Raw genomic sequence first — 14211 nt, forward strand, 5'->3', positions numbered from 1 at the left:
GCCAGCAACGAGGAAGCAATATAGCCAAAAACTGGCACAGGAGCCTTGCTACTCTACTACTAAGTCCTATCCAGACCTGGCAGAAACAAACGTGAGTCGTGCAACTACAGGGCCTTGCCTATCAATGTATTGGGCTTACAGATGTGCTCATGAAAGCAGTGATATTGATTTTGCTTCTGTTAGTGTCTTTTAAAAATATCCTATTTTATTGGGTCTTCATTTTAGACCAGACCAACTTTTGGCAACCTAAGGGCTCAAAGCCCACTAAGATGGCAGGAACATTGGAAAGGTGGGGGAGGAGGCTTAGAAATTACCTTAACTAAGCAACAGAAAGGGGTGCAAGAAAGGGCAAGTCAATCCATACATTGCTGAGAAACAGAAGTCACTTACGATAAAGGTAATTGGCACAACCACTGCTTAACTTGGGGCCATTAATAAGCACATGGAGACTTCCAAAGTTTGTAGTACAGCACTGTTGTGAAGCCATACTCATTGATGTTAATGCCAGACAAAACAGGTGCAATGCACAGGAACCAAAGCAGGGCTTATTTGCCTAGCTAGGGCACAGACAGAAGTGCAGCTCCCCACTGTACTGCAGAGAGCTTTGCACTATCCCCTGGAACAAACAGAAGTTCACTGCTGGTTCCAGGGGAAGGGGAATCTAGCTGCTGGCTGTAGCTGGCTTCCTCTAGCAACAGTCCTTCCTCCCTGGAGGCTCCGAAGTTTTCAGAAGGGCGGGGGGAAGCAGAGGCACCTCCTTCTAGGGCAGTGGCTCTAAGCCTTTTTTGGACCAGGACCCATTTGTAAACATTAATGGCCAGTCTGGACCCAGTGCCCCTCACCCTCGACCTGCTGCCCCCAGGCCTGGGCAGAGGGAAGGCATGTGGGTGCATGGGGGTGGGGGCGCCCAAGCAACCCCTTGTAAGAACTCTGCCAGCCTGCAAGGGAAAACCCACGGTTTTCCACTTTTCTCCTTTAAAGGAGAATCCATTTCTAAAGTTCACTGATTTTCTTTAAGTTTTGTTGCAACCCTTTCATATATTCTTGTGATCTACTTCTGGGTTATGACCCACAGGTTGAAAAATGCTGTTGTGGGGGTTCCCCAGCCAGACCAGACTCCCTCTGCTCCCTTTCTCCCCTCCCAGTCTGAAAACAGCTTGAGGCTGGCAGTCAGCACAGACTGATATTACTGAAGAGTCTCTGTTCTGAAATGTCTTCACATGACCCCCTCATGCAATGAGTATTCAGATTTTCAGTGGACTGGCTATTTTTAAGCTATCTGAAACCATGCACTAGTTTTTGGTCATGGCTATACACTGCTTGCTGTGGGCAGATAGGGAGAAAATTGTCACTTCTGTCTTCACCCTTCTGGAGATATCCCACCTATTCCAATTGGATTTTCTGGCCTAGTGAACTTAAGGCAGAACCACGGACACCTCCTTCTCAAAACTTTTTCCTCTGGCCACCTGCAAAGCTAGCACACTTGACCCTTAGGAAGCAGATGGCAATCAGAACCTACTGCTTATGTACACAGCATGTCTGCCATCACCTCATCTTCACCCATTCGTCAGTCAGTCACAGGTCCGCTGTCCTAGAGTACAAGCTCTTTAGGGCAGGGACTGGCTTTAGCTGTTATACAGCACCTACCACACAACCCCTCCCCCCCACTCTTTGCTTAATGCTTAAGTGTGACTAATAGACATGATTGTAACTCAAGGCCACATTATATAGTTTGACTTGGTCCATCTTCACAACCATTTTAATCCTACCGACGGTTGTAATACAAGTCCCTGCCCCAGCAAGTTCTTCTTGTGAGTAGGGCCCGCCGGAGGAAGGTTACAAACAGCAGGAGACAAAAGCAGAAGGGCACCAACAAAGGTGCCATCTTTTTTTACTACAGTCTACAATGCCAGCAAGGTTCACATTACAAAAAAAAAATGGGCATCAGTCTAGATACAAGGCTTCAGTTATCAAGGCTTCATGTGGAATTAGTCACACATTTAGAAATGTAGAGAAAAATTAACAAAGATGGGGCAAGACAGATCTTCAGCCATGTAGCTAAATAAAAGATAGGCTAAGTCACTGCAGGAAATTTTGTACAACTCAGGATTTAAAAATGAAGTAATGTTAATTGTAGCACTGTATGTACAATTAAAAAAACCACATCCACATACTTATTAGAGCTATAGAAACATCTATTAAGCACAGTTTCAAGAAGTAGGCTTCAGGCTTGGGATTTTCATCATAACCACTATATATTTACTGTGACATCAATCACTTCAATTGAAATGATCTCCTTATAGAGAGTCTCTTTAGACCACTGAAAACCAGGAGCAGTGAAAGTTTACTTGGGGAAGAGGAAAAACAAAAACACCCCTCCCCAAACCTCCCCCATCCCAAAACCTCCCCCCAACTACTTCCCCACAAGACTGCTAACACTACTGCTATATTGATGAGTAGGCTGATCTCAGCTCAGAGATTGTTCCCCACCTTTCCTCACTACAGCTGATCAAAGTTTAAAAAGATACAGAAAACCCCAAGACCAGTCAAATTTGAAAAACACCCAAAACCAAAGCGTTTCTGTACAGAATGGGCTGGAATGAGTCCAGAGTGGTCAGTCCTTCAGCATATGGGATAGAGATCAGCTGTCACTCACTTGCATCAAGATCAAGCAATGTCCTTCCCCCACCTCCCCAAATTGTCAGGGATCAGCACAAGCCAGAGGGAGGCACTAAGATTTATTTATTAGGCTTGATGGAATCTATTCCCCTGGACACATCAACACATTCGAGCCTTTGGAGCTGGCTGGACCCTATGTACCCTTCCTCAAAGACTCATCACATTTTTGTGATGTCTAGAAATGTTCATTTTAGTCCTGGATACAGGTATGACCCTCTATAGGAAGAGATGATGGTAACATCCCCATCCACTGTCAAAAGCCTATTTCTTTGTCAATGGCTGAGTTTTTCACTCTGAATCACGAGGTATATCTGTTGCTACCTTGTCACCCTATTAGGGAAAACTGAAAAAAAATCCAATTTGCACATGCAAATCAGATCTCCCCAGCTGTTGATTGGTTCTTGTGGGGTTAGGAGGTAAACTGAAGCTATGGGAGGGTTAATTTAGTCCTAAGAATAAACCCATTTCATTCAACTCAGAGTGAACACTGAAGTATCAGTACATAAATCACACAGGCCGAATGGCCATGGCCAGTCTAATGCATCAGTTCACAGACATTACATACAGGTGATGTCCATGTTGAAAACAGCTTTCAGTTCATTTCCGAGGTCAGAGAAAGTTCATTAAAAGAAAAAACCCACAAAGATATTTTCTTAAAGAAAAAGTACACACGGACACAAAAACAAAGTAAAGAGAAAAAGAGCTGAGAGCTACAAAATGAGGGATGGGGAAGGTGCATCTCTGGTGTTAAGCTTTTAATTGTAAAGCCAGCCAGCTGTCCTTCCGTTTTTAAACCGATGTTCTTTCATCCAAGCACAGAGGCACTCTGGCAGAATGATTCAGGCAGAGGGGCAAACTACTTGCTTCTAGTTGTCCATTGTTGCTTAAGATGCTTTGTTGAGGGTCATCCCAAACACGGCAACCTCAAAGTGGCAGCCAGGCATGAATGTCTTATTTCAGTAGGTCTGGCTAGGACCCAGGGAGTATATTGTATATTCCCAGTGCAAGGAGCCATATATGAGATGAACTGAGACAAGCTGAATGATTCTCACCAAAACAAGAAAATCTAAAAAGGTCATTCAGAAGGCTACAGTCTACAACACTATGAAACTGCAGCAAATTTGGCTACCGTTGGAGGCATGGATAAGATGAATTCACATATGGGTGTTCCAATTTTAATACTAAACAAAGTTTTGAAAATTTTAGCTTTTTTTTTTTTTTTAAGCAGCCAGTACAACCCACCCAACTGACACTTCTTAACAACAGCATTAAAGACCAGTGCTGAACTAGAACCCCACTGCTTCTGGACAAGCACGCAGAGATTCTAATTCCAGGCTAGGAGATGCATCTTGGAGGTGGCCAGGAAGAGAAATCTGTAATACTATCTATGCATAGACACAGTATACAGTATTCACTTAAACAAGATTCAGGATTTTATTGTTTTGCCTTTTTAAAAATCACCAACACCCTGGTTTCAATTCCTTTGGGATTTCCCCGTATGAAGCTGACACATTATCTCCCCGCTCATTCAAAGCAGCGAGACTGCACAAAATGGGGGGAAATGTTCCTTCTGGAGAGGGCGGGAAGGAACACGATGCTGGCACTCAGTCCCAACTTCAAGAAGCCAGGATGAAAAAGGGACTGGGGAGAGCGGGGGAAGGGGCTAAAGTGGTATTTAGTGACCCCCTCCCCCACCAAATGAGCAGGGATACAAGGTAAAAATAATCATCCGATTATACACAGGGTATATATTTTTACACACACTTTTACACACATCTAGATATAGTACATGTAAAAATATATGCTATACATATGCCCACTCTCACCGAGGTGCTTTTAATGCACTGTCTGCACATGTGTGTATGGGTATGTATACGTGTGTATGCATTATATATACAGATCTTAGTAAGTCCAAATGTGCATATGTACACATACATACAGGCAGGTAGGCAGACTGCCACCCTGCCATAAGCCACCCTCATCTTCCTCTTTTTGTACAAAACCCATCATTCTCCACCCAGAATTATATTATTTCCCTCCCCTTCAAAATAGGTCCCGCAGTGTAGCAGCTTCCTTCTCAACAAGTGATTAAGGAAAATGAAATTTGCAGAAGGGGAGAAAATAAAGTGTGCACATGGGGGTTGAGCTCTTCTTCACTCTGTTGTTCTTCCAGCTCCCGTGCTGTGCCTGCACCTTCCTTTCAGTCAACCAAGTGCTGCCCCTTCCTCCCATCACTGTCTATTGCACACATTTGCTTCCAGGCTGCACAAACAACTCTGCATTACATTCCACAAATATTTCCCTCCCTTTTGTATCATTAAAATATAGATATGTGAACCCCGCCACCCTTTCCCCCTCCCTCCCACCCACCCTGCCCTCCCACAGAAGGAAAAAATAAAAGAAAGGCTGCTCACTAGCAGAGTGCAACAATAGTACACACTGAACAGGTGTTCTCTTAGGGAGCTCTGTGGAAGAGAGGTCATTTCTAACACAGTAAAAGAAGCCATGCAAAGGGAGAAGGGAACGGGGAAACAAAAATGTAGGGATGAGAAGGAAGAACAGAGAATTGTGGAGGAGGAGAAAGAACGCAGCATGGCAAGTGCTCAAGGCTTCATTTTTTTTTTGTCCTCTTCTTGTAAACAAGCTAATAATTCTCGTTAGATAGAACAAGTAAAAAGACTGAAGTTCCAAGTCTGGGGGCTGGGGTTTTCTGGAGTCTGTTCAGTTCGGTCAGCAAACACCACAGCCACTGAGAGAAAACAAGGGGGGTGCATTTTTTTTTTCTTTCTTTTTTTTTTTTTTTTTAAACTCTTCATTACTTAAAGCTGACAGGAAAAAAAAAGCTGAAGTAGAGCCCTTTAAGGTAGGCTCATCGTCTCTAGACTGAATAAATCATACTAAGTTTAGAGAGAACCTTTTCCCCCCCCTTTTTTAATGACTTATAAAGACCGCATGTTTTTTTTTCCTCTCCCCCTGGGCTCAAAGGCGGGTCTGTGCCTCTGGGACGTAGATCTCGATGCTGTCTGCACTCTCTGTGGCGGAGTTCTGCCGGACAGAGGCAGCTCGCTTAGCTGCCATGAGACGTTTGCGAGCCTCCTGGCGCTGTTTATCCACAGAGTCAGAAGCTTTGTCCCGGTTCAGTGCAGTTTTGGGCTTGGCAGGCTTCTTTGGCACAGGAGGGGGTGGTTTCTTCTCTTCCTTTAGAGAGACAGTAAGGGAAACCAAAAACATAAAATAAAAATGCACATACACACGTTCTCCTAGTTCATCTGATATCACAAGAGTGTGAAGCTGGTGGCCTAACAGACAGGACTTTAAGCAACAGAACATTAAGTTAATGAAGAAAAGAACAACTGCAATACAGGACACTTGTTACAGGCTGTTTTCACAGCCTATGTACTCAGTTTTAAGTGGCATAGAATCCTGCTCTGAAATGGATACTTAGGTTTGCTCCTAGGGCTCAAAGATGGGTGAAGGATATGTCACAGAGATTCAAAAGATCTGGACCAAACAGTTTGCTTTGCCAAGTAAAGTTAGAATTAGATTTTTCAGTATTTTGAGGAATCCAAGCTATGCAGACAGGCAAGGGCAGATCCGGGGATGCAGTGGTACAGTTGCAACCCCCTTTGATCCCTGCTCTACTCAAAATTTAGAATCAACTGCCTGCAAGAGGCAGCAGCATTTCTGTTCAGGCATGCTAAGGGAGTCGATTGACTTAATGGTTCATGGTAATCTACCTGCTTCTTGCTCATCTCTGCATGGGCATTACAAGACCCTCTCTCCCTTTTCCTTTTTTTTGCAATCTGATCGCTATTCCTGTTCATCACTATTTCATAGCCCTGGAGACTGTTTTTAGTATTAGCTAAAAAGCCTTAACCTCAGATGTGGAACTGATTGACACTGAAGTGTTGGATGCACTGCCAAAACGCTCAAAAAAGGATGGGCCCAGATTTCCTAGTGTTAGGATTGTAGTGCTCAATATAAGGTTTTGATTTACAGCAAGTTTCTGTTCACATACTTTCCAGCCCCCATCTCAGAACTGATCTAGGAAGCGGGCACAGAAACACAGTGCACGTTTCACTTGAAAACAGTTCCAGTAGGTACTTATTACATCCTACTCAGTAGACACAAAGGCCTATTTAATTCAACAGCCATTTAACAAAAAGGACTCACTTCTCTCAATGCAAGCGCACACTAATCACTGTTTCTTTATTTACCTTGAAATGGTTTATCCTGGGAGGTTTCAGAGTTCTTCAAAACTCTGGAAATGCACACCTCTGAACCATTACCCAAGGTCTGATATATGTCCCTGAAGATCATAGAAAGAGCACCACCTTTATTACCCTTTAAGTCCAAGAATCTTACTGCTAAAAGTGGCTCAGTAAGGTGTCTAGTATGCTACAAGCAGAAGGCCACAAGAATTTAAAAAAGATCTAGTCCATGAGACCAAATTAAGAATCAACTGTCCACTCAGAAGGCTGGAAGGAAAGAGTTTTAAAGGCTGCTCTGAAATGCCCCATGCTCACCTTCTTCTCTGGTGTCTCTGTCAGTTGCCAGCTGTTAGCTTTTAGATGGTAGAGCTCGTCAAATTTCATGCTGATGTCTTCAATGGACAACTGCAAGAGGTCCCAAAACCCAGCTAGGTCTTGGGCAGTGGGTCTGGGATTGGCGTTGGGGTTCTGTAAAGAAAAAAAACCCAGCATACCTAAACCAGAGTACAGTTGCCTGCATTAGTTTACACAGTTACCTTGGGCAATGGTGACCCCATATTACCATCTACTAGCCCCGACTGGTGTCAAAGCAGCTTCTGAGTACTCTCCAGCCAGGACCAAAATTCATCAGCCTCACCACACAGCAAATCACTTTATCCCTAAGGCTTATGTTCTAGCTAGCTCAGCCAGTCTGAGACATTGTGTCAGCATTAGCTGTAGAAGAGACCAAATCAAATATCCAAATACATGTTGGCAGCAGGAAGAAATAGTTCTCTGGTCCCAAAGGCTGTTTAGTTTTGGGCTAATCCTGTAGCAGTATCATGCTACAGGTCCTGATTTTCAGCTCAGGAGCCAGAAAAAATGTGTGGTTTCTTAGTGAAGTAGCTGCCTGTTAGGGGAATACTACACTTTGAAGACTGGACACAACATGATCAAAGCAAACAGAATGCAGCAGGAAAACCCACATGCCATCTGATGCATGCCAACTTAAACAAACTAACTGTTTAGGCTAAAACGTGGTCAAAATTACATTTTTTTAGCTTTTAATTTCCCTGAAGAAGGAACTTTGGAAGTTTATCTGTAACTCAACATTTGCAGGAAAAGAGATTCTGAACAGCTGACAGAAGTGTTGCCAATAGTTTGCTTGGAAGTAAAGTTAGATTAAGATGCCTCAATATTTTTTGGAGGACTGAACTGTACAACTGACCTTGGATTTCTACAAGATAACAGACCAGGTTCGAGTGTGCAGCTGGGACAAAACTAAGAGAGGTCAGTATTTCAGATGTGCCCCAAACACTGCAATCTTGTTAAAAAAAAAAATCTGGTTTCCAGTTTCTCTGCCAGTGCAAATGTCATCAGGCAAAAGCAAAAAGCAGGTACTCAATACTACATTTCCCTTCCCCAAAATATAAAATTTTCCTAAACACTGATTGAAGCTGCAAAGTCTGACAATCTTAGATGAGTCTAAAGCTCTCAGAGGAAAATAATTTGCTTTCAGACAGAGTCTTTTTGGGGAGTCCAAACAGTAGGTCTTAAAAAACAAAGGAATGTGCAGATAAAGCTAGAAGAATAGATTCTGAGAATGCTTAAGTCTGCCCTGTTTAGTCCTAAAGGCAACCACATTCATAATAATGTTTGAAGAAGTTTGATTAAAAAAAAAAAAAGCGACTGACAATAGCCTCATGGGGATGGGTTTGTCATTCATACAAAACAAGCATATTCAGAGCAGCTTGGAAGGCTTTTCAAAACATTTCATTTCTGTCTTAATCTCTGCAATTCACCTTGAAAGGCCCCCTAGAAGTAATGGGACAAGCAGCTCTGCTTGGTTTACATGCCCACTGGCTTCTTACCTCTGGGTATAAATATATCCAGCCAACTATTACTGCACCCCTATCAAATGCCAAACAGAAGTCACAGCATGCACCCAAGAGTAGAACATGGCCTTAACTCTGTGCACATGCTGAAAGTATTTGGGACATGCCCCAGTTCTTCAACTTCAGCTGCTTAAGGTATAAAGAGTGATGCATGGTAAGAATGTCAGCCTCCCACTACTACTCAGGTTGAACAGTATTCAGCGTTTGTTTAAAGGCTGCACACCCCATCTCCAACACCACAAATGGTCAGACTGTACTAGTCAAAGCTGCTATCAAAACAACTTTTATACTTCTGTGGAGATACTCACACACTGGTCAGTCCCTTCTATGGCAGCATGTAGTTTTGTGGGCTTAGAGTCATACTCACCAAATTTTGCTCACAGAGACCCCGGAACTGCTGGAACTTCTGTGACATTAACAACTGTGCGCTGCCCACTGCACTGAGGACTTTTCCTAAGACTAAGGAAATAAAAAAAAGATTAAATAAGCAGACACAGCTGACTGCAGCAAGTAAGGATGCTTGAGAGCGCTTGGGTGAATGAAGTGCTGAGGAGTCACAGAAGTTAGTCTGATATCCTTCACTTGCTCTTCCACTATACACTTCATTATAGAACATGAATTCCAAAATCTTCATAGAACAAGAGTGCCCAGAGAAAAAGAAGCTGCATTTTGGCTGCGACTACTACTTTGCTTACAAACTGTCAATATTTACAAAGTCCATTTGATGTCTATCTCTATGGTTCCTAGAACAGAGCTGGGCACTAAAATCATTAGTCTACAGCAAGGTTAGACGTCAATGTTTCCAAGGCATTTGCTATAGACAAGACCCTGCATGCCTATCTACTGATCCAATCTCCAGGCACTTGTGTTTACACCTACTCTTCCAATGACAAAAAGAAAGGGATGGTGAGACAAGTAGGAGACCAAACCACCCCTCTTTTCCTTAAAGGCTTCCAAACAAAACTTCAGCAAAACAAAATGGGAGGATCCCAGGAATTTAAGACTCCCCCTCAAAGTGCTGTGAGAAGCCTTCAACCAAGGAAAGGCTGCCCTTTCTTCCCACCAACAAACATTGTGTGGGATTCTTCCTTCTGAAGGCTCAGCTGAAGAGACAAAGCAAGAGCTCTCAAATTCACTGCAAACTGTGATGAACACATGTAAACAAGATCAGTTGGCAGAGAACTGCTCTAACAGGGAATCTGTTTGGTTTGCTAGGTGCGAGCTGGACTCTCTTAAAATCTGCTAGCTTGTTTGTGCAAGGGCAGCCCACTTGATTGCTCTCTCATGAACCATTTACTTTCAGGGAAGCTGAGTGGCTACAGCCCTGGCACTACCTATCCAGGAGGCCTGTGCAAATAGGGACGTATTTGATTTGGATTCAGCCAATTTGGGACTGATTTGGATTGGCCAGGGAGACGCAGGCACAGCTGGGTGGCTGCAAGTTCTCCCATAGCTCCTCTAGCTGTGCCTGCCTCTCCCTCGTGGGGAGAGCTGCGGGAGAAGCCCCCATGGCTGCCCTGCGTAGCCCCATCCTCTGCCTCACTCCAGCCTCCCAGCATTTTAAGAGAGCAAAAAAACCCTCACGGGCTGCCACAGTGAGGATCAGGGTCTCTGGGGGCTCGTGGTAGAGCCCCCCTATGTAGCAGGGATCAGCCCCCGCCCCCATGCAACAGCTGCCCCATGGTGCAGGGTGCCGCGTGTTGTCTGGGAGTTGGGGCCACTGGAGCTGAATGGTGCCGGGTGACTGCTGAAACTGCCCCAACTCTCAGACAACACGCAATGCCCTGCCAACCACGCTGCACCTGTGCCATGGGGGCAGCTGCCGTGTGGGTGCCAGGTGGGGGTGGGGGATGATCCCTGCTGTCCCCTCTGTACTGGGGTCTCTGCCATGAGCCCTCAGAGGCCCCGATCACCACTGCCAGAGCCAGTGAGTGGAGGGGTTTTTTTTTTCCTAAGTGCCAGACTAGGCTTGGTGCCGGGCAGGGGAGCCATGGGGGCTTCTCCCGCAGGTCTCCCCATCCAGGGAGAGGCAGGCACAGCCAGAAGAGCCACAGGAAAATCTGCAGCTGCTTGGCTGTGCCCTCCTCTCTATAGCCAATCCAAATCTATTTGGAGGCTTTGGATTTGATTCAGACTTTTTAATAGGTCTCCCTATGCGATTTGGATTCAGCTGCTAAAAATCAAGCTCCATCTCCTCCGAATCAAATTGGCAACCAAAGCTTTACACAGCCCTACTATCCAGCACAGCTAGGTTAGCACATGGTGGATGGGAACTAGGTGCGGGACAAACTAGTCCTTGGTAATGTCATGGCCTCTACAAGGATGGCACCCACAAGTCACCTGGGTCTGTATCTGGCACCATGTCTGGTTAAAGAGCTGCAGGGCTTGTATATACCTTACCTTGTAATGAGCATGTGCTAATCTAAAAGTTTCCCTTTGTGAGTTTAACCTTAGAATAAAATTAAATGCCTAATCTTAATGCTCTTGCCCCAGTTTGGCTCATGCACTAAATTACCCTGAAACCCCTACAGACTGTTTTTAACCCTAAAGACAAGACTATAAACTCTATGAACGAGGCAAGCTTTGCCATCTAGTCCCCTGCCAGCCTAGTCATTAGACTTATTCCCTGCTGCACATTTATTAGGCTCCCCACCCCATTTCCCCTTTTTCACGATCATTCAAAGGACTAACAGATCTCACTGTCAGGAAGTTACATCCAATGGCTCGCTTCATTTTGCCCTTTTTTCCATTTCATCCCTATCATGCCGTTACTAATGGGTTGGTACATTCCAGTCATAACTCATGCTGCTCCCCACAGCCGAACAGCTGACAACACCCACCTTCTTCAGAGAGATTGTTCTCTTTGGTCTCTTGGTCCATCTGCCGACACCATCCTTCTAATCTTTCCGTTTCAGCTTGCAGCAGTTTCAGAAACCAGTACCCGTCCCGCCTGCAGGCTCCTGGCGGAGTGGGTTCTGATGGGGAGCTGGAAGAAGTCTCAAGCCAAGGATCAGGTGGAGGGAGAGAGGAAGGCTCTAGGGCTGGGTCACTATCTCCATAGGAGAGGTTTCTCTTAATCTGGGAGAGCTTGGCTGGTTGCCTGTTATTGGCATCAACACCGACAGAGTTGTGGCATGGGGGGCAATCAGCAAGGCTTCTCTCAGAGGATTTACAGCTAGAGTTATTTGGTTCCTGCGTGTCAGAATCTGTGTCCTGTTTGGAGGACATGCTGCGAGAGTGGCTGTTTCTAGAACAAGAGAGCAGGAGCATTAAAGGCAGAACTCCAACCGGCTGGACTCGCCCGCCGGCACAGACACACACAAAGAAATGCATTTGTTTACAGAGCCTGCAGCTGAGCCTTGCTCCCCAGCCCACCCCATTACACACAAACACACATGCAGACAGACACAATTATAAGGTTGCCTGCTTACTGCAATAGGCCATTCAGATGAAATGACTGACGCACATCTATAATTACATCTCGGGATAGGTTTGTATTGCAAGCCCCTGTTGATTTAGCTTTTTACAGACTAAAGTGCTTTTTGATAAGGGCATGTGCCACAGTCCCCCATCACTCCGTACAGTTGGATTGAAACAGAAAGCAGAAGAGGAAATGGATCCGAGTTCAATGAGAAAAATGCAGTTTAAAAAGGGGGTAAAATAAAAAAAGCCTGCGCCTTTCACTTACCGCCACTCGTCCTCTACCTGTACCCCGATGGACTGGAATTTGGTGACTGCCGGAGGCGGCTCCTCTTTTGCCACTGGCTGAAGGCAGTCAACCTTATTAAACAAAAACACAAACAAAAAAAACCAGACACAAACTTGCTGCTAGAATTCACACTGTTGAACAGGAGAGTGTTGCATGCACACACACGCACACACACAGAGCATGCAGACAGAACAAACTAACTAGTAGGCTGTTTTCAGATGGACAGCACTATAAACTGCCATCCCAAGTGGGCTTTGCTAGCATTACCCTCTGTTGTAGAGGGTGGATTTTGTCCTGGTGGATCTAGCTCTACCCATTCCTACCACTACAATGGTCATGGTAAGACAGGCAATGGCTACATGTCTGAAAAAGCAGCTGTGTGTGTAAACAGGACATGCAAAAGATGGCAATTTTAAGCCTTAGGAGAGAACTTTAGCTTAAATTTTCAAGGGGTAACCCTGGAAGATATGGTGGTTTTCAAGTTCTCTCCCAACTAAAATATTCTAGGCAGGGGTCAATAGCAGTACCCCAATACAACAGCAAAAATCCCAATACTAGAGGTGGGGAAGCCTGGATCACCCCACAAGAGCCTCTACCATAGAACAGGGCCAGGGAGGAGTAGGCTAAAGTTGTCTGACTTTAAAAATTGAGCTTCTTTTAAGCAAGTGCATACTAACCTTAGCTTGCTCCTTCTACTACTCAGAGGGGAAAAACCTGTATCTTAAAGTGACACTGAAACCTAGACTGCAGCATCAAAACAAGGTGCAAAAAACTAACTATGATTTAAGGGCAGTGTGTCCAGCAAAACCTCCAGCACACATTTGGAATGACTAACTGCAGACAAGAGGTCAGAGCAGGGGTGGGCAAAAATGCAGCCCACCAGGCTGTTCTCTCTGGCCTGCGGGGCCCCTAAAAAAAAATTTGAAAATTTAATATTTATCTACTCTGGGCTGCCTGTCATGTGGCCCTTGATGGCTTGCTGAAACTCAGTAAAGTGACCCTCTGCCCAAAGTAGCTCTAACCCAGGGGTAGGCAGTAACAGACCAGCTCCCTGGCTTTGGGCATAGATACCCTGACTTCAGTATAGAAGTTTAAACTGACCTTCCAACACATAACTTTGGGTGAAGGGGCATTTGTGTGTGTGTTGAACTCAATGGGAAGTTCGATGCTGCAGAAGACCAATTTTAAACAGTCTTTTCAGAATGCACATTCACACCTGCTGAGTCCAGAGATTTTGCATTTAGACTTGCAAATTGGTGCTTTAGTCATACTTTGGCATGTCATCACATGAAATATATCCACAGGTGTTTGTTGTCTGATAGGTGAATATAATATTTAGGCACCTGCATTCGGACATTTGTCTACACAAAAGAGGGAAACAGCAGACTTGTGATTTAGAAAAAGCTTCCCCATGTTTGCCTTTGCTGAACAAAGTGTGGATATACTCTGCTGCCAGATCAGTTTTTATTTGACTATAAAGCTAATACCTAATTTTCATTAATTAGCATGTAGATTTACATTGCTTCCAGCAACAAAGGGATCACTTTTTTCTCACATGGAAAAGACAGATGAATGGAAAGCACTCTTACAAAGACTGCCCCAAACTTGTAATTCTGTAACCACTGCATGCTAATTAGTGCTACAGGCTTTAATAATTAGAAGAATTTGAACCTAAACAAGGTTGTGCCTCAAAGTGTACTAAATTTAGAGATCAAGCTGACCCTAAAGTACAGAGTAT

The 14211-nt window shown here is 44.6% G+C and overlaps 1 protein-coding gene across 5 annotated transcripts in view; it reads right to left on the reverse strand.

Moving 5' to 3' along the window:
* Positions 1-1853: 1853 nt before the first annotated feature.
* LOC109313259 (disks large-associated protein 4-like) overlaps positions 1854-14211 on the reverse strand; it is a 50568-nt gene continuing 38210 nt past the window's right edge. For 2 of the 5 annotated variants that reach the window (XM_019539748.1, XM_019539746.1), the window contains 5 exons: positions 12453-12544; positions 11605-12011; positions 9132-9223; positions 7206-7358; positions 3887-5877 (listed from right to left, as the gene is read on the reverse strand). In XM_019539748.1, coding sequence (XP_019395293.1) covers positions 5659-5877; positions 7206-7358; positions 9132-9223; positions 11605-11992 — 852 coding nt within the window. In that variant the 5' untranslated portion in view covers positions 11993-12011; positions 12453-12544 and the 3' untranslated portion in view covers positions 3887-5658. Of the gene's footprint in view, positions 5889-7205; positions 7359-9131; positions 9224-11604; positions 12012-12452; positions 12547-14211 lie in introns of all 5 variants that reach the window. The other 3 variants (XM_019539745.1, XM_019539749.1, XM_019539747.1) reach the window with 3 other exon arrangements.

This window comes from Crocodylus porosus, unplaced genomic scaffold (assembly GCF_001723895.1).
Source record: "Crocodylus porosus isolate Cpor-Errol unplaced genomic scaffold, CroPor_comp1, whole genome shotgun sequence".
In the NCBI taxonomy this organism is placed as follows: Eukaryota; Metazoa; Chordata; order Crocodylia; family Crocodylidae; genus Crocodylus; species Crocodylus porosus.